The sequence below is a fragment of the Mesoplodon densirostris genome, chromosome 19 (assembly GCF_025265405.1).
Source record: "Mesoplodon densirostris isolate mMesDen1 chromosome 19, mMesDen1 primary haplotype, whole genome shotgun sequence".
Classification (NCBI taxonomy): domain Eukaryota; kingdom Metazoa; phylum Chordata; class Mammalia; order Artiodactyla; family Ziphiidae; genus Mesoplodon; species Mesoplodon densirostris.
The window spans coordinates 16,176,924-16,198,369 of record NC_082679.1 but is presented as its reverse complement, the minus strand read 5'-3'; the positions used below and the strand labels follow the sequence as shown (position 1 = coordinate 16,198,369).

Sequence of the window (21,446 nt, the reverse complement as noted above, 5' to 3'; positions counted from 1 at the left end):
GGAGGCTGTCAGAACCCAAGTTACCCGTCCCTTCCACAGCAAGCAACTGCGCGCGGAGTCTGAGTCTGGGCCTCCAGCCGGGGGCTCGAGACGAACGCGTGCTCCGCCCTGCTTTCGGCCACCCTCCTTCTTTCCTAGAGCACAAGAGCCGAAAGGCCGCAGCCTCTCCGGCATCTTCCCTCCAGGCTGTACGAAACGGCTGCCGGGTTGAGCTTCGAACTGAGACTAATCTTTTGCCGCCGCCCCTTACCCAGCCCACGCCTTCTGCAGTAGCGAACTTCATTTTCCAGTGTCTCAGGTGTTCCCAGGGTCCGAGGCCCACCGCACTCTGGGAGTGGTAGTTCACACGGGCCGCTGGCCTCGAGAAGAACAATGGGAGGAGTCTGGGGCAAGAACCACATCTCCCGGCGGCCCCGGAGATCGCTTTCTGGGTCGGGTCAGGACCCCATAATCCCAGCTCTCGCGGCCCTAGCTCGCCGGGAAGGAGCGAGGCGCTCGAACTACATTTCCCAGAGGGCCCTGCGCCTCATCCTCTCCCGCCGCGACGCGGGGGTCTACGCTCTTCAGATGCGGTCTAAGGGTGACGGCCGGCAGGCCTCGGACTCCCGCTCCCGTGGTGCCCCGCGCGCGGCCGGCCCAGCCCCCGGCTCCCGCCGACCCCGCGGCGGCGCTGGTTGTTGTCGTGAGCCGCCGCCCCGCCCCTCCTCTGCTCCCCTCCCCCCCCGGCCCTGCTTACGGGCCGCCCCTCCCCCCCCCTCCCCGGCCCCTCTCACGGTGCCAAGATGGCGGCGGCGGCGGGCGGCGGCAGTTGCCCCGGGCCTGGCTCCGCGCGGGGCCGCTTCCCGGGCCGGCCTCGGGGCTCTGGCGGGGGCGGAGGCCGCGGCGGACGGGGCAGCGGGGCCGAAAGAGTGCGGGTAGCTCTGCGGCGCGGCGGCGGCGCGGCGGGGCCGGGCGGAGCCGAGCCCGGGGAGGACACGGCCCTGCTCCGTTTGCTGGGGCTCCGCCGGGGCCTGCGCCGGCTCCGCCGCCTGTGGGCCGGCCCGCGCATTCAGCGGGGTCGGGGCCGGGGCCGGGCCCGGGGCTGGGGCTGGGGCCCGAGCCGGGACTGCCTGCTGGAGGAGGAGAGCAGTGACGGGGAGTCCGACGATGAGGTGAGGCAGTCGGAGGCGTCCCCAGCGCCGGGCGGGGCGGAGGCGGGGGGCTTCCAGGGGTCTGGGTGGCCCCGAGGGGTGGCGTGGGGAAGCGTGGTCCTCAGGCCTCCTGAGGAGGGAAAGGGCCCTGGACGTAGGCATGGGAGGAGGTAGGCTGCACGGAGCTGTCGGAGGAAGAGGCCTCTGAAAGTGGATAGAGAAGCCCGGGCTGCAGCTGGGCACTTGGGCCCGAGGCAGGTCCTGCTGAAGTGTCTTGGGCTGATCCTTCTTGGTAGTTGGCAAATCCAGGGCAGGAGAGGTTTGGGCTAGGAGGTTGTGGGGACTGCACTCCCAACCGGTGGTTGACAGCAGCAGCGTGGCTCGAGTGTCGACCCAGGCTAGGGCTCTCTGGGCTCTTACCTGCAGGCTGCCCTGCCCGGCCGCATAATCTCCGGCACATCCCTGATTTCACCAGCGCCCCAATTCTTTTTCTGACTTAAAGTGGAGAGAGGGTAAAATGGTGGAGGTTTTCCTCTTGGGGGCACAGGTTGAAGAGAAATGGAATGCAGGATGAGACTGGGCACTCTAGCAGGTCTGAGTTCAATTCAGGATTTATCACTATCACCAGTCTCTCAGAAAAGGCAGGAAGGTGTGCTTTTTATTACTTAGGACAGTTTGTAGCCACCTGAGGACTCAGGGCAGATTATAATATGATAAACCGCTTGATACACACACACACACACACACACACCACACACACGCCACACACAAACACACACACACACACACACACACCTGTTTGGGTGCCCCAATTCCCATTTTCATTGAGGAAGAAACTGCAGCCCGAGAGGGTATAAGCAGAGGTTCCACTTTTTTCTCAGTTGGAGAATGAGGGAATCTGAGGGTAGTGCCTACTGCCTGATCTTTTTTCTTTCTTTCTTTCTTTTTTTTTTTGATGTTGGGGGTAGGAGTTTATTAATTTATTTATTTTTGCTGTGTTGCTGTGTGGCAAGCGGGGGCCACTCTTCATCGCGGTGCGCGGGCCTCTCACTGTTGCGGCCTCTCTTGTGGCGGAGCACAGGCTCCAGACGCGCAGGCTCAGTAGTTGTGGCTCACGGGCCCAGTTGCTCTGTGGCATGTGGGATCTTCCCAGACCAGGGCTCGAACCCGTGTCCCCTGCACTAGCAGGCAGATTCTCAACCACTGCGCCACCAGGGAAGCCCTACTGCCTGATCTGAGGAGACCCTCTTCTGTTCCCTTTGGACCAGTGAACCACTGATGGCTGTGCTGGTGTGGTCTGGAAGGGGGTGCAGGTTCAAAATAGCCTCTGCCTCCATCCCTAGGAGGAGACCGTCTTTTCTTTTCCCCTCACTTTCCAGTCTTTTTAGTTCTTTTGTAAATAGGGATATGTTAAGGGGGAAGCTGGGAATATTCCTCGGAACCTGAGTCTCACATGAAACGAGGGCTTTGGCACTGACTGCTGTTTCTCCCCTCCACCCCTGGTCCCCTAAATCAGGAGTTTCAGGGTTTTCATTCAGATGAAGATGTGGCCCCCAGTTCCCTGCGCTCTGCGCTCCGATCCCAGCGAGGTGAGTGATGGGGAAACTCTACCTCTATAGCTTTACAAGAATGTTATTCTTGCTTTTCGTGTCAGCTCTTCCCTGCTCAACTAGAGTCTTCATCAGTTACCAAGTGTGTTCTGTGTTCAAAGCTCAAGCTAGGCTGGGCTGTCGGGGAAACAGACAAGACTTAGTCCCTGCCCTCCTGGAGTCTTCCTCAGTCTTCAGGGCTACCTTGACCCATCTCCCCACACCTATTCTCCTTTTAGGTCGAGCCCCCCGAGGTCGGGGCCGCAAGCATAAGACGACCCCCCTTCCGCCTCCTCGCCTAGCAGATGTGGCTCCTACCCCCCCAAAGACTCCTGCCCGGAAACGGGGTGAGGAGGGCACAGAACGGATGGTGCAGGCACTGACTGAACTTCTCCGGCGGGCCCAGGCACCCCCAGCCCCCCGGAGCCGGGCATGTGAGTCCTCCACCCCCCGTCGGTCTCGGGGGCGGCCCCCAGGACGGTCAGCAGGCCCCTGCAGGAAGAAGCAACAAGCAGTAGTGGTGGCAGAAGCAGCTGTGACAATCCCCAAACCTGAGCCCCCACCTCCTGTTGTTCCAGTAAAACACCGAACTGGCAGCTGGAAGTGCAAGGAGGGGCCCGGCCCAGGACCTGGGACCCCCAAGCGTGGAGGACAGTCTGGGCGAGGAGGCCGTGGAGGCAGGGGCCGAGGCCGAGGCGGGCTCCCCCTCGTGATCAAGTTTGTTTCAAAGGCCAAAAAAGTGAAGATGGGACAATTGTCCTTGGGACTTGAATCAGGTCAGGGTCAAGATCAACATGAGGAAAGCTGGCAGGATGCCCCTCAAGGAAGAGTTGGATCTGGACAGGGAGAGGGCCCCTGCTGGAGGAAGGAGCAGAAGCTGGAGGAGGACGGAGAGGAGGAGAAAGAAGAGAAAGACAAGGAGGAGGAGGAAGAGAACGAAGAGCGAGCTGTAGCCGAGGAAGAGATGGTGCCAGCTGAAGAAAAGGGAGAGGCGAAGCTGCTGTCACCACCCCTGACTCCTCCAGCCCCTCCACCTCCTCCTTCCCTCCCACCCTGCTCAACATCTCCTCCATCCCCACTTTGCCCTCCACCACCCCCAGTGTCTCCTCCGCCCCCACCATCCCCTCCACCGCCTCCTGCCCCAGAGGAGCAGGCAGAATCCCCTCCTCCCGTGGTCCCAGCTACATGCTCCAGGAAGAGGGGCCGGCCTCCCCTGACTCCCAGCCAGCGGGCAGAGCGGGAAGCTGCTCGGGCAGGGCCAGAGGGCACCTCTCCTCCCACTCCAGTCCCCAGCACCACCACAGGAGGCCCTCTGGAAGACAGCCCCACTGTGGCCCCCAAAAGTACCACCTTTCTGAAGAACATCCGGCAGTTTATTATGCCTGTGGTGAGTGCCCGCTCTTCCCGTGTCATCAAGACGCCCCGGCGATTTATGGATGAAGACCCGCCCAAACCCTCAAAGGTGGAGGTCTCACCTACTCTACGGCCTCCTGTTGCCACCTCCCCACTCGCACCCCAGGAACCAGCGCCAGCCCCGTCTCCACCGCGTGCCCCAACTCCTCCACCTACCCCAGCCCCACTCCCTGAGAAGAGACGGTCCATCCTAAGGGAACCCACATTTCGCTGGACCTCACTGACCCGGGAACTGCCCCCTCCTCCCCCTGCTCCTCCACCGGCCCCACCCCCGCTTCCTGCACCCGCCACTCCGTCCCGGAGGCCCCTGCTCCTTCGGGCCCCTCAGTTTACCCCAAGCGAAGCCCACCTGAAGATCTACGAATCGGTGCTTACTACTCCTTCTCTCGGGGCCCCTGAAGCCCCTGAGCCAGAGCCGCCTCCTGCCGATGACTCTCCAGCTGAGCCTGAGCCACGGGCAGCGGGCCGCACGAACCACCTCAGCTTGCCTCGATTTGCCCCTGTGGTCGCCACTCCTGCTAAGGCGGAGGTGCCGCCTCCTGGGGCTCCAGCTCCAAGCAGTGGGCAGCAGCCTCAGGCTCAGCTGCAGCAGCCCGTACAGGCCTTGCACACCCAGCTGCTGCCTCCAGCGCTCCCACCACAGCAGTCACAACTACAGCCGCAGTTACAGCTGCAGCCGCCGCCACCGCAGCAGCCGCCACCACTGGAAAAGGCCCGGACTGCAGGCCTGGCTTCCTTACCACTGTCTGGTGTGGAGGAGAAAATGTTCAGCCTCCTCAAGAGAGCCAAGGTGCAGCTAATCAAGATCGACCAGCAGCAGCAGCAGAAGGTGGCATCTTTGATGCCGGTGAGCGTGGTTCTTGGGCCAGGCCCCTGCACCCAGCCTCAATCCTCTGTGGCCCTGAACCTCGTTCCCTCCCTCGACACGCTCCAGCATTGCAGGGAACCTTCAGAGCCAGTCCTTCCCCTGTCCCCCAGCTTCCTGTGTTCCTTCCCTGGCCCCATCCCTCCCCACTGCTAGTCTCCTGGCCCCATTTTTTCTCGCTCTCTAGCCTCTGACCCTGTTTATTCCCCCACCAGTCAAGCCCTGGAGGGCAGATGGAGGAGGTCGTGGGGGCTGTCAAGCAGATCCCAGACAGAGGTTCTGTCAGGTCTGAAGATGAATCGATGGAAACTAAGAGAGAGAGACCATCGGTATGGAGTGGGAAGAAGGCGCTCTGAAGAAGGCTGGTTTCGGGGCCACAAGGGGCAGCGCTCCACATACGTTCCTGCTTTCTCCTCCCCCCAGGGCCCCGAGTCCCCTGTGCAAGGCCCCCGCATCAAACATGTCTGCCGTCATGCTGCTGTGGCCCTGGGTCAGGCCCGGGCCATGGTGCCCGAAGACGTCCCCCGCCTCAGCGCTCTCCCTCTCCGGGATCGGCAGGACCTCGCCACGGAGGGTAGGGGCGGGCGTGTTGGGATATTTGACAGCTGTGTCAAGTTTGGCGGCAAGTGAACATCAAGAACCTGGAAGAATGGCAGCTGAGTCGGGTGCTTGGGGCCAGGTGGCAAGTGGGTTGGAGTGCTAGGTCTTAGAGCGGATTTGGGAGCACCTGAAATGGGAGTACTGTGGGAAAGTGGGGACCAGAAGGCCAGTTGAATGGGATCTAGGGGAGGTTAGGGAAATGAGGTAGAACTCCTGGTGGCTTTGTGGCTCCATCCCGGCCTCTCTGCTGCACTAGATACATCGTCAGCATCTGAGACTGAGAGCGTCCCGTCTCGGTCCCGCCGGGGAAAGGTGGAGCCAGCAGGGCCTGGGGGAGACTCGGAGCCTGCGGGGTCTGGAGGGACCCTGGCACATGCACCCCGGCGCTCACTGCCCTCCCATCATGGCAAGAAGATGCGGATGGCACGGTGTGGACACTGTCGGGGCTGCCTGCGTGTGCAGGACTGTGGGTCCTGTGTCAACTGCCTGGACAAGCCCAAGTTTGGGGGCCCCAACACCAAGAAGCAGTGCTGTGTGTGAGTAGCTGAGGTGCAGCCTCCATTCCCACCCGTGGTTGTCAGTTACCCAGGCCTCCTGCCCCAGCAGAGCAGTGGGATTGGCATCCTTGTGGAGAGCTTCCTCTCTTCCCCCAGACCACCAGTCCCCTACCCTGGTGACGTGCTGCTCCCCTCCCCAGATACCGGAAGTGTGACAAGATAGAGGCTCGGAAGATGGAACGGCTGGCCAAAAAAGGTAACGAGGTTTGAGGAGCATTTCTTTACACAATCTTACTGAGATTCGTGGTACGGAGGAAACCATGTCTTCTTCGCTCTCCTCCCCATACCTTTGCAGTCCACCACCTTTCTTTGCTTCTCCGTCATGTGCTTGTTCGCTTCTGCCCCACTTTTTTCTGGCTTTTCTCCATCCCAGTGTCCCATGTCCCTGGCTGAGCTCAGATCCTACTACGTCCCCTGTTCCCACAGGCCGGACGATAGTGAAGACGCTGTTGCCCTGGGATTCCGATGAATCTCCTGAGGCCTCCCCTGGTCCTCCAGGCCCACGCCGGGGGGCGGGAGCTGGGGGGCCCCGGGAGGAGGTGGTGGCCCCCCCGGGGCCCGAGGAGCAGGACTCCCTCCTACTGCAGCGCAAGTCAGCCCGGCGCTGCGTCAAACAGCGACCCTCCTATGATATCTTCGAGGACTCGGATGACTCAGAGCCTGGGGGTCCCCCTGCTCCTCGGCGTCGGGCCCCCCGAGAGAATGGTGCGAATTGTTTGTTGCTTCCTCTGTCAGTCAGTCCTGTGTCTTGTGTGTGGAAGGGTCAGGACTCCCAGACCCAGGGCTTTGTCGGTCTCAGTGTAGAGAAGGGGGGTGGTTTTAGTGGACAGGGAGGACGGGTGCAGGAGGTTTTCAGTAGCCTGCTGAACAAGGCCCAAGTCATCTTAGTGGACCTTGTCTAGTTAAAGAAGGCCCTGGGGATCCAGGTAACAGTTGGGGGTTGTAGAGGAGGGGGAATGGGGCAGAGAAGAGGGGAAACCTCACCGCTCGTGTGTCCTGCCTAGAGCTGCCAGTGCCAGAACCCGAGGAGCAGAGTCGGCCCCGCAAACCCACGCTGCAGCCCGTGTTGCAGCTCAAGGCCCGAAGGCGCCTGGACAAGGTCAGCATAGCCCCACACCAAGAACCCCGAGTCCGGTGGAAGGCATGGCTCCACCCCAAGGAGCTTCCTGGCAAGTCAGGGTAACAGGCTCACCTGAGTGCTGTGGTGTGTCCACGCCAGAGGACAGGTCCTGAGGGGTTGAAGCAGGCCTATCCTTCTGAGGCCAAGTAGGATTTGGGCAAAAGGCAGGGTTGGGTAGGCTGGAGGAGAGGGCGGTGAGGAGAAAAGTTGGTAAAGGGTGGGGCTGGCAGCACTCTGAGCACCACCATCCTCCCTAGGATGCTTTGGCCCCTGGCCCTTTTGTCTCTTTTCCCAATGGCTGGACTGGAAAACAAAAGTCCCCTGATGGCGTGCACCGGGTTCGTGTGGATTTTAAGGTACGGCATGGAGCAGGGGAGGGTGGTGGGGACTACGGTGGGAGGAAACTCGTTGATTATGAGTGAGAAACCAAGGCTTTGAGGTTGGATCTGGCTTGTGTTCCTGGCTGCTCTCTGACCTCTTGTCTTCTCTTCCCTCAGGAGGATTGTGATCTGGAGAACGTGTGGCTGATGGGCGGCCTGAGCGTACTCACCTCCGTGCCAGGGGGACCACCGATGGTGTGTTTGCTGTGTGCCAGCAAAGGCCTGCATGAGGTTGGACCCCTGCCTTTTTTCACAGCCCCCCAAGTCTGGTTTCTTGGGCCCTCTCCACAGGGTCACATTCCCTGGCCTCCTGGCCTCACACTCTGCCCGTCGTTCCGTCTCCCCACCCCAGCTGGTGTTCTGCCAAGTCTGCTGTGACCCTTTCCACCCATTCTGCCTGGAGGAGGCCGAGCGGCCCCTGCCCCAACATCATGACGCTTGGTGCTGCCGCCGCTGCAAGTTCTGCCATGTCTGTGGGCGCAAAGGCCGGGGATCCAAGGTTTGGGCACGAGGGCCATGGCAGTGGAGGCATGAAAGAGAAGGGGTGTCCCTGTGCCAGTAGGTTCTGCCATTGCTGTCTTTCTCCAACATCTAACAGCACCTCCTGGAGTGCGAGCGCTGCCGCCATGCTTACCACCCAGCCTGCCTGGGGCCCAGCTACCCAACGCGGGCCACACGCAAACGGCGCCACTGGGTGAGAGATGAGGCCCCCACCCCTTACTTTGGAGTTCTGATTAATGCTGCACACCACCCCCAGACTTGCTCTAGGCCAGGGCTCTCAGGAGGAGGGGAAGGGTGGAGGTCCTTCTGAGAGTTTGATAAACATCACACGTCCTCTTCAAGAATTTCACGTAGACAAGGTTTATGTGCAGAATTTGTATGTAATGGTTTTACGGGCTCATGCATTCCACGGCCCCCAGCTCACAGCCCCCTCCTGCTCTAGCCTAAACTCTTCCGCCTCACTCTACCGATCTCCCCACTTCATTTCTCTCCTGCCCTGCTGCTTTCCTTCTCCCTTCCTCCTCCTCTTCACCTCTCCTGCACACCTTTCCTCCTCTTATCCATCCTTCCTCATCTGTCCCCTGCCTCCTCTTTGCCCATCTCCCCTTCGCACTGCTCCAGCCCGGTGTCTGGCTTTCCCCCTAATGTCGCCCTGCCCTCCCAGATCTGCTCAGCCTGCGTGCGCTGTAAGAGCTGTGGGGCGACTCCAGGCAAGAACTGGGACGTCGAGTGGTCGGGAGATTACAGCCTCTGCCCCAGGTGCACCCAGCTCTATGAGAAAGGTGGGGACCTGGCAGGGGACCGGGGCCCCGGGGGCCACCGGGGAGTGGGCCAGGTTTCTAGACAAGCAGTTGGAACAGATACTCTTCTCTAGGGGCTTTCTACTCTCTTCTAACTATGGAGCCTTTCCTTCCACTCAGAGTACTCTCCCACTGAGGGCAGTGGGAGTAGAGGGCGTGGAGCCCACCCTTGTGGTGGTCCCTGAGATACCTCCTGGAACCTCAAGTCTCCACTGAACTCTTTGAAGACCTGGGCTTCCTCATTTACTCAGGCAGCATGTTTAGCAAAGCTTTTTCCTTTGTGAGGCCTTGAGGCTGCAGAGTTAGAAAAGCAGCCTTATCCTCAGCCAGCTTTTGGGGAATGGTAGGGACCCAAGTGGGGCATGATAGAGGCAGCTCCTGCAGCAGTCAAGGGATGGCTGGCCTCTGGACAGGGGCTCTGAGGGGCAGCTCGTGGCACCAGCCCCTCTGACTTGTCTCTCCTTCCCTCTCGCTCCAGGAAACTACTGCCCGATCTGCACACGCTGCTATGAAGACAACGACTACGAGAGCAAGATGATGCAGTGCGCCCAGTGTGACCACTGGGTGCACGCGAAGTGTGAGGGGCTCTCAGGTGAGTGGGTGGATTACCTGGGGGATGGCCTCAGTCCTTTGGGGACCCCTGTTCTACCCTCCACCACAGGCCCTCAGGGGACAGGGCTGAATGTTCTTGGTGATCTGGGGGCTGCCGAAAGCCCTCACACCTCCCTAAACCATTTTTTCCTTTCCTGCCCTGGCTGTTCTAGATGAAGACTATGAGATCCTGTCGGGGCTGCCAGACTCGGTGCTGTACACCTGTGGGCCATGTGCTGGGGCCACGCACCCCCGCTGGCGAGAGGCCCTGAGTGGGGCCCTGCAGGGGGGCCTGCGCCAGGTGCTCCAGGGCCTGCTGAGCTCCAAGGTGGCAGGCCCACTGCTGCTGTGCACCCAGGTCTGGGGGCCCAGGTGGCAGGACGGGGTGGGCCTAGGTCCAGCACGAGCCCTGCTGACTTCCCCTCTTTACAGTGTGGGCAGGATGGAAAGCAGCTGCACCCAGGGCCCTGTGATCTGCACGCTGTGAGCCAGCGCTTTGAGGAAGGCCACTACAAGTCCGTGGTGAGTGGGACATTGAGAGGAACAGGTGGGTTCCAGGAGGAGAGGGTTGGGGTCGAGGCTCGAGTCCTGACAAACCCCCTTACAGCACAGCTTCATGGAGGATGTGGTGGGCATCCTGATGAGGCACTCGGAAGAAGGAGAGACGCCGGAGCGCCGGGCTGGAGGCCAGACGAAGGGGCTCCTACTGAAGGTGAGCTCTTTGGGGGATGCCTGGAGGGTAGCTAGCGTGGTAGTGGGGAGGAGAGAGTGGGTCCTTCAGACCCTGCCCCCGCCAGCTCTCCTGAGGAAGCCACTTCTTCTCATCCTGTTAACCTGCTCCCCAGCTGCTAGAGTCTGCGTTCGGCTGGTTCGACGCCCACGACCCCAAGTACTGGCGACGGAGTACCCGGCTGCCCAAGTGAGCGAGGCTGGGTAGCAGGAGGGGAGCCAGGGAGTGAGGGCAAAGGCAAGGGCACCTAGGAATCCAGGGTCAAGCTGGACTGAGAATAGACGAGGAGCAGGGTTAGGGTCTGGAGGGTGGTGGAACCAGCATGAGAGTCCCCAGTGGTTCTAGACGAGCAGAGACTCAGATTGTGTAGTTAAATCGTACTTCGGTTCTACTTTATGCAAGGCAGTGTTGGGGACAGCAGTGGGCGAGCCATGTTTGGGACGTTGGGCAGGCATTGATGACCCAGACAGTCAGGGCGCTGATGGGGAGACCCAGGGGCTGTGGGAGCCCAGAGGAGGCGCCTGCCTAGGAGCCTAGGGCCTGAGGCTTCCCGGAGAGATGACATCCAAGCTGAGAAGTGGAGGAAAAGTATTCCGGGCATGAGGAACAGTGTTTCGTGGGCCAAAGGTGGCATGAGAGGGCCTGGCTTGTTTGGGAGACTGAGAGAAATTCCACGTAGAGAGGGGACAGAGGGTGTCATGGCATATTCAGGCTGATACTGTGGGTGGGCCCCGGTGCAGCCCCCACCCCCCGTTAAGAGACTTGTCAGAGGCTGACCCTGCCTGTCCACAGCGGAGTCCTCCCCAATGCCGTGTTGCCCCCTTCCCTGGACCACGTCTACGCTCAGTGGAGGCAGCAGGAACCAGAGGCCCCAGAGTCAGGGCAGCCTCCAGGGGACCCCTCAACAGGTACTGGGAAAACGGGGCTGGAAACCAGATCCCCTGGTTGGTGCGCCAGGCTCCAGGTCCTCATTCTTGGACCTTCCTTCCCACACCCCTTCCAGCTTTCCAGGGCAAGGATTCAGCTGCTTTCTCACACCTGGAGGACCCCCGTCAGTGTGCGCTGTGCCTCAAATATGGGGATGCAGACTCTAAGGTGAGGGCTACAGCATGAAGCCCAGGCTGTGGGGTCTGGTCTCTGGGGCCTCCCCTCCTGCCACCCTCCTCTGTCCCCAGGAGGCAGGGCGGCTTCTGTACATCGGGCAGAATGAGTGGACACATGTCAACTGTGCCATCTGGTCAGCCGAGGTGTTCGAAGAAAATGACGGCTCCCTCAAGAACGTGCACGCTGCTGTGGCTCGAGGGAGGCAGATGGTGAGGGCACGGGCCTGGAGAGGTGGGCAGTCCTCGGGGCCCTCCTCCACTCGGAGACGCTCTTGTTCAGTCTCTGCCACAGCTTGTCCTTCCACTGCTGGTCCTAGGTACCTTTCTTGGTTGTCCCAGCACTGTGGTGCTGCAGTGACAGCAACTCTTCTCCTATTTGTGCTCTCTGGCCATAATGTGGGCCTGAAGCCTGGGAGACTAAAAGTTAGTCTGTTGAATTCGTTGATTAAACCTGTGCTGGATGCTTTCCGTACAGTGTGGCGTTTAGCTCTTATTATATCCCTGTGAGGTGAGGTGTAGCCTGAGTTAGAAATCCCCCTTACCAGTTTCGAACCTGAGTCAGGTACTGTAGAACGTCTCCAGCTCACCCTCAGAAAGAAGGATGATAGACGTACCACGGGGCAGGTGTGAAGGTGAAATGAAATAATACAGGTTCCATGCTAGAACAGCATGAGGAAGATGGTAAGGTAAATGCCACTCTCAGCCTTAGCTCTTGTTATTTTTCTTCCTGCTGCAATTCTGTTTCAAACAGTCTGAAATGGTTTTGATGTGTACCTGGCCTTGGATGCAGCTAGGGGAGAGGTAATGTTTGGTGAGTGCCTTTGCTTGGTGAGGTGCTGGGCTAGGCAGGGGCCCAAGCAGAGTCTCAGGGACAACGATGCTGAGTGTCAGACCCTGGCTCAGGTCACTGGCTTCCCCCTTTAGCAGCCCCTTCCCCCCACAGCGCTGTGAGCTCTGCCTGAAGCCTGGAGCCACGGTGGGCTGCTGCCTTTCCTCCTGCCTCAGCAACTTCCACTTCATGTGTGCCCGGGCCAGCTACTGCATCTTCCAAGATGACAAGAAAGTTTTCTGCCAGAAACACACAGACCTGCTGGATGGCAAGGTGGGCCCGCACCCTTGAGGAGACAGCTCCCCACTGCACTCTCTTCCTCTTCCACTCAAGGAGCTCCGTAGCCCCTCAGGCCTGGCCCCAGCTGCCTCTCAGTGTCTCTTCCTTGTTCCCTTACCCCCCCCCCCCGCCCCCAGTCCTTTAGTCAAGCCCCTGACTGACCAGTCTCTGCCTCCAGAGCCTTCCTTCACATCCCCCTCACCCACCACCAATCCAGCAACCCCATTTGCCACCCCCTTCCCAGGAGATCGTGACCCCTGACGGTTTTGATGTTCTCCGCCGAGTCTATGTGGACTTTGAGGGTATCAACTTCAAGCGAAAGTTCTTGACGGGGCTTGAACCTGATGCCATCAATGTGCTCATTGGTAAGCAGCTTGCTCTCTACCCTGGTCTTCCTGACGCTGCCTGGGCCCACCCTCCTGACCTCTCCTCTGCACCATAGGCTCCATCCGAATCGACTCCTTGGGCACTCTGTCTGACCTCTCAGACTGCGAGGGACGGCTCTTCCCCATTGGCTACCAGTGAGCAGCCCAAGGGACATTGGTGGGGCTGGGGGTCTCCAGGACTGGATCTTGTTTCCTAAGTTGTCCCGACCCTCTTGTCCCACACGCCCACCCGTCAGGTGCTCCCGTCTATACTGGAGCACAGTAGATGCTCGGCGGCGCTGCTGGTATCGGTGTCGAATTCTGGAGTATCGGCCATGGGGGCCGAGGGAAGAGCCAGTTCACCTGGAGGCGGCAGAGGAGAACCAGACCATTGTGCACAGCCCCGCCCCTTCCTCAGGTACAGCCTTGGAACTCCTCATCTTCTTCCCTGAGTGCTGCCCTCCCCAAACAGTTACCCACCAATCCTTATTCTCCTTGTGCCCTAAGGAAACCCCAGGATGCTTGCCATTGTGCCACTTGTTATAATGGCAGTAGCTTGAGATGACTTAATGGCTGCGCATAGTGTGCGGGGACTGTGCTCAGCATCTCCCAGGACGCTGAGGGGAGAGCGCCATGCTACCTGCTTGTGCACGAATGTAGGGAGCATTTATGGCCACCTGACTTGGGGCTGCGTGCTCATGTAGTGCTCCCCACAGCCCTTTGAGAAAAGTATAAGCTCCTCTGTACAACTCAAAGAGGGCAGTAGCTCTCCACAGTGACCTAGTGGTGGAGCCAGGATTCAAACCTAAATCTGCTCATTTCCCAAACTGGCACCTTCCCATCTGTGCTAGCACTGAGGGATGTAGCTGAGCGCTGGATGGCACAAAGCAAAGAATGGGCTTGGAGATAGGTAGAGGGAGAGGTCCTTGTGGGCCGAATGGGAGGAGGAGGAGATTTGGATTGCGCTTGTGGGTGAGGTGTTTGTTCTGGGTTGGAGCATGATACAGGGTAGAGAGGGGAGGAGGGTACAGCCATCCTGGCTGGAAACAAGAAAGTGTTGGGAGGAGGCAGCAGAGATCAGCTTGCACAGATTGGGTGGAGCCAGGTAATGGGGAGCCGCAAGCGCCAGGACGGGGTGGATGCATTTGATGTGGCAGGGATGTGCAGAGCAGGTAGGACTGGCCGTGCTGGAGAGAGGGCAGTGCCCTGTGTGGGGCCTGAATCAGAGAGCAGTAGGCAGCCAGGAAGTGGGGAGATGGCAAAGGATGGGTGAGGAGGGGTCACAAAGGAACTCTGACCCAGGTGTGTGTGGAGGTTTTGCAGAGGCCACAGAGGGGTTTGGGACCTGGGTGATGACTGGGAACCCATGCGCCTTGTCCCCAGCTCAGGGGCCAGGCAGAGAAGGTGCGGTTGGTTCAAAAGAACAAAGGGTATGTGAGGGGAGGCTTTCACAAAGAGCCCCTGCCACCCATGATGCCATCCTTTTGCCTCTTTAGAGCCCCCAGATCATGTGGACGCCCCACCAGATACAGGTGCCCTTATCCCTAGAGCTCCTGAGCACCACTCACCCGTTGAGAACCAGGACCCCCCACTTCGGCCGGATCCAAGCAGCGCCCCTCCTCCAGCCCCCCGCTCCTTCTCGGGGGCTCGAATCAAAGTGCCCAACTACTCACCATCCCGGAGGCCCCTGGGGGGTGTCTCCTTTGGACCCCTGCCCTCCCCTGGTGAGTACCTGGGAGTGTCTGGGAGAGGGGTGGGGCAGGGTGAGGCAGGAGCTCCCGGCTGACCCTGACCCTTCCCCCTACAGGAAGTCCATCTTCTCTGACCCACCACATCCCTACGGTGGGAGACCCGGACTTCCCAGCTCCCCCAAGACGCTCCCGTCGTCCCAGCCCTCTGGCTTCCAGGCTGCCACCATCACGGCGGGCCTCTCCCCCTCTCAGAACCTCTCCTCAGCTCAGGGTGCCCCCTCCTACCTCAGTCGTTAGAGCCCTCACACCTACCTCAGGGGAGCTGGCTCCCCCTGGCCGGGCCCCATCTCCTCCACCACCCCCTGAAGACCTGGGCCCAGACTTTGAGGACATGGAGGTGGTGTCAGGACTGAGTGCTGCTGACCTGGACTTTGCGGCCAGCCTGCTGGGGACTGAGCCCTTCCAGGAAGAGATTGTGGCTGCAGGGGCGGTGGGGAGCAGCCACGGGGGCCCAGGGGACAGTTCGGAGGAGGAGGCCAGCCCCACCCCCCGCTACGTCCACTTCCCTGTGACTGTGGTGTCTGGCCCTGCCCTGGCCCCTGGAGCCCTCCCTGGAGCCCCCCGCATTGAACAGCTGGACGGAGTGGATGATGGCACCGACAGCGAGGCCGAGGCAGTCCAGCAGCCTCGGGGCCAGGGGGCTCCACCTGCAGGGCCAGGAGCAGGCCGGGCTGGGGTCATCGGGGCTGCAGGGGACAGGGCTCGACCTCCCGAGGACTTGCCGTCAGAAATTGTGGATTTTGTGTTGAAGAACCTAGGGGGGCCTGGGGAGGGGGGCGCTGGGCCTAGAGAGGAGCCACTCCCCCCAGCACCTCCCTTGGCCAATGGCAGCCAGCCCCCTCAGGGCCTGCCCCCTAGCCCAGCTGACCCCACCCGGACGTTTGCCTGGCTCCCTGGGGCCCCAGGGGTCCGGGTATTGAGCCTGGGCCCTGCCCCCGAGCCCCCCAAACCTGCCACATCCAAGATCATCCTGGTCAACAAGCTGGGGCAAGTGTTCGTAAAGATGGCAGGGGAGGGTGAACCTGTCTCACCCCCAGTGAAGCAACCACCTCTGCCCCCTCCCATCCCCCCCACGGCCCCTGCTTCCTGGACTCTGCCCCCCGGACCCCTGCTGGGTGTGTTGCCAGTAGTAGGGGTGGTCCGCCCTGCCCCTCCCCCACCCCCCCCTCCACTGACTCTGGTGTTGAGCAGTGGGCCCCCCAGCCCGCCCCGCCAGGCCATCCGCGTCAAAAGGGTGTCCACCTTCTCTGGCCGTTCCCCACCAGCACCTCCCCCAAGCAAAACCCCCCGGCTGGAGGAAGATGGAGAGTCCTCGGAGGACCCCCCGCAGGGTCCAGGGCTTTGTGGCAGCGGGTGAGTGAGCGTGCCCAGGCTGCGGAGTGGGAGAAAGGTGGGCAGGAGAAGGCAGCTCAGCCTTCTCATAGTCCACTTCGCACCAGGTTTAGCCGAGTGAGGATGAAAACGCCCACTGTGCGTGGAGTTCTCGACCTGGATGATCCTGGGGAGCCCACTTGGGGGGAAAGCCCGAGGTGAGTGGCCAGCCTCCTTTCCCTGGAGGCTCTGGAACCTCCGTCACTTCCTCCTTCTGACAGGTCTCTCCTCACAGGCCCCTCCAGGACCGGTCCCCTCTGCTGCCACTTCCAGAAGGTGGTCCTCCCCGGGCCCCCGATGGTCCCCCTGACCTGCTGCTTGAGTCCCAGTGGCACCACTACTCAGGTAGGGGCCAGCCTTTCCCTCTCACTGTGTCCTTCCCGGTGCTTGCCTCAGCTGAGTAACTCACAGATAGAGAATTGGTCCACTTAAAAAAAAAAAAAAAAACAGCTCACTGGGTGTTGCACATTGCATACCTACCTGGGTACGAGCCTGAGGCTGGGTGTTAGAGTTACAGAGACACCCTTGGGAGCTTATGGCCTGTGTCAGAAACAGACACATGCTTGTTCAGTGTGCCCAAGAGCCCAAGGACGGGCTTCAGGGGCTAGTGCACCAGGGTCAGAGGTCAGGTACCTAGTAAAGCCAGAGATGAAGTTCTGGGGACCATCCACAGGATGGAGCCCACCTAGGACCCAGAGGAAGGACAAGAACAGTGGGAAGGAGATCAGAGGAGGGTGGTGTCCCAGAGGCTCAGGGAAGGGAGTGGTCAGCAGTCCCAACTGCCACAGAGAACACCAGGCACGTGGGGTCTAGGATGGGTGTACTGTTTGGGCAGGTAGCACAGGGTAGGGAGGATGTTGTGTCAGAGTCCAGAACTGAAGACAGTGTTTGACGAGGAAGCCAGAACAGCAGCCAGGCACTTTGCCAAAAAGCTCAGTTAAGAGTCTGGGGTGGGGGTTGGGGGTTGGGGGGAGCAGCTCAGAGGGGTTTGGTGTGTGGGCTGTGACAGCAAAAGCAAGGATGAGGGTGACGGGGACTCGTGGATGGAAAAGGAGGTGGGAGGAGACATAGCGGTCAGGTTTGCATAAGAGACCCCTGAGATGGAGGGAAGGACATGAGGAAGGTGTACAGGCATACCTCGTTTTATTGCCCTTTGCTTTGTCACGTTTTTTACAAATTGAAGGTTTTTGGAAACCCTGCATGGAGCAAGTCTGTCAGCGTCATGTTTCCAACAGTATTTGCTCACTTTGTGTCTCTGTGTCACACTTTGGTAATTTTCTTAATACTTCAAACTGTTTCATTATTTGTTACGGTGATCTGTGATCAGTGATCTTTGCTGTTACTCTCGCAAAAAGATTACAACTCCCTGAAGGCTCACATGATGTTTAGCATTTTTTTAGCAATAAAGTATTTTCTAATTAAGGTACGTACATTGTTTTTTTAGACATAATGCTTTTGCACACTTACTAGACTACAGTATAGTATAAACGTAACTGGTATATGCACTGGGAAACTAAAAGATTTTTGTGACTCGCTTTATTGCAATATTAGCTCTGTTGCCGTGGTCTGGAATTGAACCCGCAGTATCTCCGAGTCATGCTTGTACTTGCAGAGATACGAGACATCAGTATGCGGGATGGGGGCACGTGGAGCAGTTCTGGCTGATGGACTCAGTGAAGCTGGAAGGGCAGTGCTCTGTTGGTCATGGAGGGCAGTGGGAGAGGGAGTAGGCTGCAGCCAAAGTCAGCTGGTAATTGAGCAGCCTGAGGCTCGGAATTCCTCGTGGCCCCAAGTCCTGTCCAGATGTGTGGATTTTCTCATTATGTAGAGCTAAGCTGCTGAGTATGGAAGTGGAATGAAGTAGACTGAGACTGTTTAACTGAAAGGCTACTTACAGGGGTCGGAGATGGCATGAGGATATGGCAGTGACCATGACAGACGGGTCCCTGCCCATAGGAACCAGACCACATTTTGCTAGAGGAAACAGATGTGTAATTAACAAGCACATTCTAGCTTAGGATGAGCACCATGAGAAAGAAGAAAGTGACAGTGTGCCCAGGCGAGGCCTCTGTGGTTGTGCTCAGGGAACAGAATGGAAGTGAGGATGGGGAAAGGTGGCAGAAGCCAGAGGTGGACCCTAGGGCATTGCGAGGCCCAAGGATGATGTGGGACACACAGCAAGAGTTAGGTTTAGAGTCTTGCTTAGGGCTGGAAGGGCATATAGGCAGGTTGGCCCAGAGCAGTTCTATGGGGAGAAAGTATGGCCATGTGGCTCCTGCCCCTCCTAAGGTATGCTCCACTCAAACATATGCCCCCCACCCCACTCAACCCGGGTACGGTGGTCAGGCCTCAGTCCACGTCCCGCTCGAGCCAGCTGCAGCATTTGGTGCTCTGACCCCCGCCCCCTCCTTGAAGCACTTCCTTTCCTGGCTTCCAGCACCCCAGCGCTCTCCTCACCTCTGGCTGTGCCTCCTCACTGCCCCAGCCTGTCAGCTTTGGTGTGTCCCAGGGCCCTGGCCTTGACTTCTCTAATCTCCACTCACTCCCGAGTGCTCTTGTCTAGCTTCCTGGCTGTAAACCCCATCTCTAATTCTGATAGCCCCCAAGTCACTAGCCAGGCTCTTATATCCTGCTGCCTGTTCGCCATCTCCACAAGCAAGTTGAAAGGCAAGGTTTTCTAAGAGGAATCTCAGCCTCAACACGTTCCAAACTGAGTTCTCGACATTCATCCCAAACTCGTTTCTCCCTCACCTTCACCATCTCAGTCAGTGACCGTTTTATCCTTCCAGTTGTTCAGGCTCCACACCTCAAGAATTGTCCTTGACCCCCCTTTTCTCTCACATCCACCTCACCTGTGTCAGCTAGTCCTATCTGTTCTAGCTTTAAAATTTTTAGCCCCTGAGAAATCCCTCATAGTGTACATATACTTGATTCTGTGAGTATGGGCCTTTATAATAATACATTGGTAATCTTTACGGAAATGTGGTACACATAAGAAAAATACATGTGCAAAATATAGTAGTTCTCCGGTATTATAAATTTTGTGTGAGATGCAGAAAAATGAGGAGTAGATGGGCATTTACGGTAGGCTGAGTTTGAGTGAGCCATAAGCATGTCCTGCAGTAAAGGGACTGTAGGCCCTTCAGAAAAAGTACTGTCCATTCTATAGGGTTCACTGGGCAAATATTGCAGGAGGAAGGCCCTCAGACCCAGCAGCTGTGCTTAGACGCCGGGAGGAAGGAAGGGCAGAGGGGAGCCAGGGGCTTCTGAGTCCAGGAGGGGTGACCCTCCCCAACTCTGATCTGCTCCTTGGGACCAGGTGAGGCTTCAAGCTCTGAGGAGGAGCCTCCATCCCCAGAGGACAAAGAGAACCAGGCCCCTAAACGGGCGGGCCCACACCTGCGTTTCGAGATCAGCAGTGAGGATGGGTTCAGCGTGGAGGCCGAGAGCTTGGAGGGTGAGTTTGGGAGTAGCATCGACAGGGAGGGAAGGTGTCCCGTAGAACACCATCCTGACAGCTCTGGCCTGCCCTCTCCCCAGGGGCATGGAGAATTCTGATTGAGAAGGTGCAAGAGGCCCGAGGGCATGCCCGGCTCAGACATCTCTCCTTTAGTGGTAACTGAGGGGTTTCACAGGGATGCTGGGGGCCGGGATGACTCCCTGTTGGCAGGATGGGCCTCCGACATGACTTATGTGTCCTCACTTTTGACTCTTCCCAGGAATGAGTGGGGCACGGCTCCTGGGCATCCACCACGATGCAGTCATCTTCCTGGCAGAGCAACTGCCCGGAGCTCAGCGCTGTCAGCACTATAAATTCCGCTACCACCAGCAGGGAGAGGGCCAGGAGGAGCCACCGCTGAATCCCCATGGGGCAGCCCGCGCTGAGGTCTATCTCCGGTGAGAGGTCTGGGGTGTGGTGCCTGAGTCGGGGTCGTCCTGTAGGAGTTCTCAAGGGTGGGAATTAAGTCTTTACAGTTTAGAAACTGAGGTCTGAGGAGAAGATACTAGGCCACTCCAGAAGTTGTTCCTAGAGTTCACATCAGAAGAATGAACCTCATCTGTTCCCCTTTTGCTGTGTCTTCAGTAGTAGCAGTATTGCTCCTACCCTACCAGCAGCAGGCCCAGGCCAAAGAATAGATGGGTCGCATCTTCTTGAAAGAATGGCTGTGAACCTCCTTCCTTTCCTCCCTCCCACCTGCAGGAAGTGCACCTTTGACATGTTCAACTTCCTGGCCTCCCAGCACCGGGTGCTCCCTGAGGGAGCCACCTGTGACGAGGAAGAGGATGAGGTGCAGCTCAGGTCAACCAGGTATGGAGGGCAGGCCAGGGTACTGGGGATGGTCTGGAAAGGTCCAAAAGAGGGTGATCAGGGCAAGAGAGGTCATTCCTGGGTACCACCCTGTGTGACGCTGCCGTCCCCCACCAGACGCGCCACCAGTCTGGAGCTGCCCATGGCCATGCGCTTTCGCCACCTCAAGAAGACATCCAAAGAGGCTGTGGGTGTCTACAGGTCAGTGGGGTTGGGGGGGAGGATGCCCCTTGGGTGGATGGACAGGTGCCCTAGTGTGGGACTACCTTGGTTCTGTCCCCCTGCCCCCTGACCTCCCCCTTGCCCATGCAACCCTGCAGATCTGCCATCCACGGGCGGGGCCTCTTCTGTAAACGCAACATCGATGCTGGCGAGATGGTCATTGAGTACTCTGGTATTGTCATTCGCTCTGTGCTCACTGACAAGCGGGAGAAGTTCTATGATGGGAAGGTAGGCTCTGCCAGGCCATGGGAATGAGACGGGTGAAACAGCGTGGTCCATGGGAACAGAGCCCCTGACTGCCCCACCCTATCCCTGTAGGGCATTGGGTGCTACATGTTCCGCATGGATGACTTTGACGTGGTGGATGCCACCATGCATGGCAATGCCGCCCGCTTCATCAACCACTCGTGTGAGCCCAATTGCTTCTCTCGAGTCATCCACGTGGAGGGCCAGAAGCACATCGTCATCTTCGCCCTGCGCCGCATCCTGCGTGGCGAGGAGCTCACCTATGACTACAAGTTCCCCATTGAGGATGCCAGCAACAAGCTGCCCTGCAACTGTGGCGCCAAGCGCTGCCGTCGGTTCCTTAACTGAAGCTGTGGCTGCCTGCCACGCCCCCCGCTGCCGTCTTGCCCCTCGTCCCTCCCAGAGCATCTCACCCCACCCTCATGTTCAGGGTGGATGTGGGCATGCAGGTGGCAAGGGCCCTGCCTCCACCCCTCCAGCCCACCCAGCAGTCACCCCCTTCTTTCCCTGGGGGCCCAGGATGTAGATATTGTACAAAAGTTTCTAAATCCCTTCTTTTCTATGCACTTTTTTATTTAAGAGGGTGGGATCCCAGGTGGGAACCCCCCACAATAAAGTCTGTCAATGTTTGGAGAGGTGGTCTTCCATTTGTATGGTGCTGGGGGCAGGTGGGAGCTTCCGTTCCTCTGCGCCCC

The 21,446-nt window shown here is 59.0% G+C and overlaps 1 protein-coding gene across 3 annotated transcripts; it reads left to right on the top strand.

Annotated features, from left to right (window-relative positions):
- Window positions 1-767: 767 nt before the first annotated feature.
- On the top strand, window positions 768-21,381 carry KMT2B (lysine methyltransferase 2B). Of its 3 annotated transcripts, XM_060084793.1 has the most exons (37): window positions 768-1,151; window positions 2,647-2,719; window positions 2,959-4,979; window positions 5,213-5,326; window positions 5,421-5,571; window positions 5,854-6,133; window positions 6,295-6,350; window positions 6,581-6,859; window positions 7,159-7,253; window positions 7,532-7,630; window positions 7,772-7,885; window positions 8,007-8,153; window positions 8,253-8,348; window positions 8,820-8,937; window positions 9,434-9,547; window positions 9,720-9,904; window positions 9,979-10,068; window positions 10,154-10,258; window positions 10,392-10,465; window positions 11,069-11,184; window positions 11,280-11,371; window positions 11,452-11,589; window positions 12,323-12,481; window positions 12,732-12,852; window positions 12,930-13,008; window positions 13,110-13,270; window positions 14,349-14,576; window positions 14,660-15,956; window positions 16,043-16,132; window positions 16,210-16,319; window positions 19,294-19,431; window positions 19,515-19,589; window positions 19,694-19,871; window positions 20,176-20,283; window positions 20,401-20,484; window positions 20,604-20,733; window positions 20,824-21,381. In XM_060084793.1, the coding sequence occupies exons 1-37, from the start codon at window positions 783-785 to the stop codon at window positions 21,097-21,099; spliced, it is 8,160 nt and encodes a 2,719-aa protein (XP_059940776.1). In that variant the 5' UTR covers window positions 768-782; the 3' UTR covers window positions 21,100-21,381. The 3 variants fall into 3 exon arrangements, with proteins under 3 accessions (XP_059940776.1, XP_059940775.1, XP_059940777.1); XM_060084792.1 differs by lacking the exon at window positions 19,515-19,589 and having other exon boundaries at window positions 783-1,151; XM_060084794.1 differs by lacking the exons at window positions 768-1,151; window positions 2,647-2,719 and having other exon boundaries at window positions 2,994-3,153; window positions 3,298-4,979.
- The last annotated feature ends 65 nt before the right edge of the window (window positions 21,382-21,446 follow it).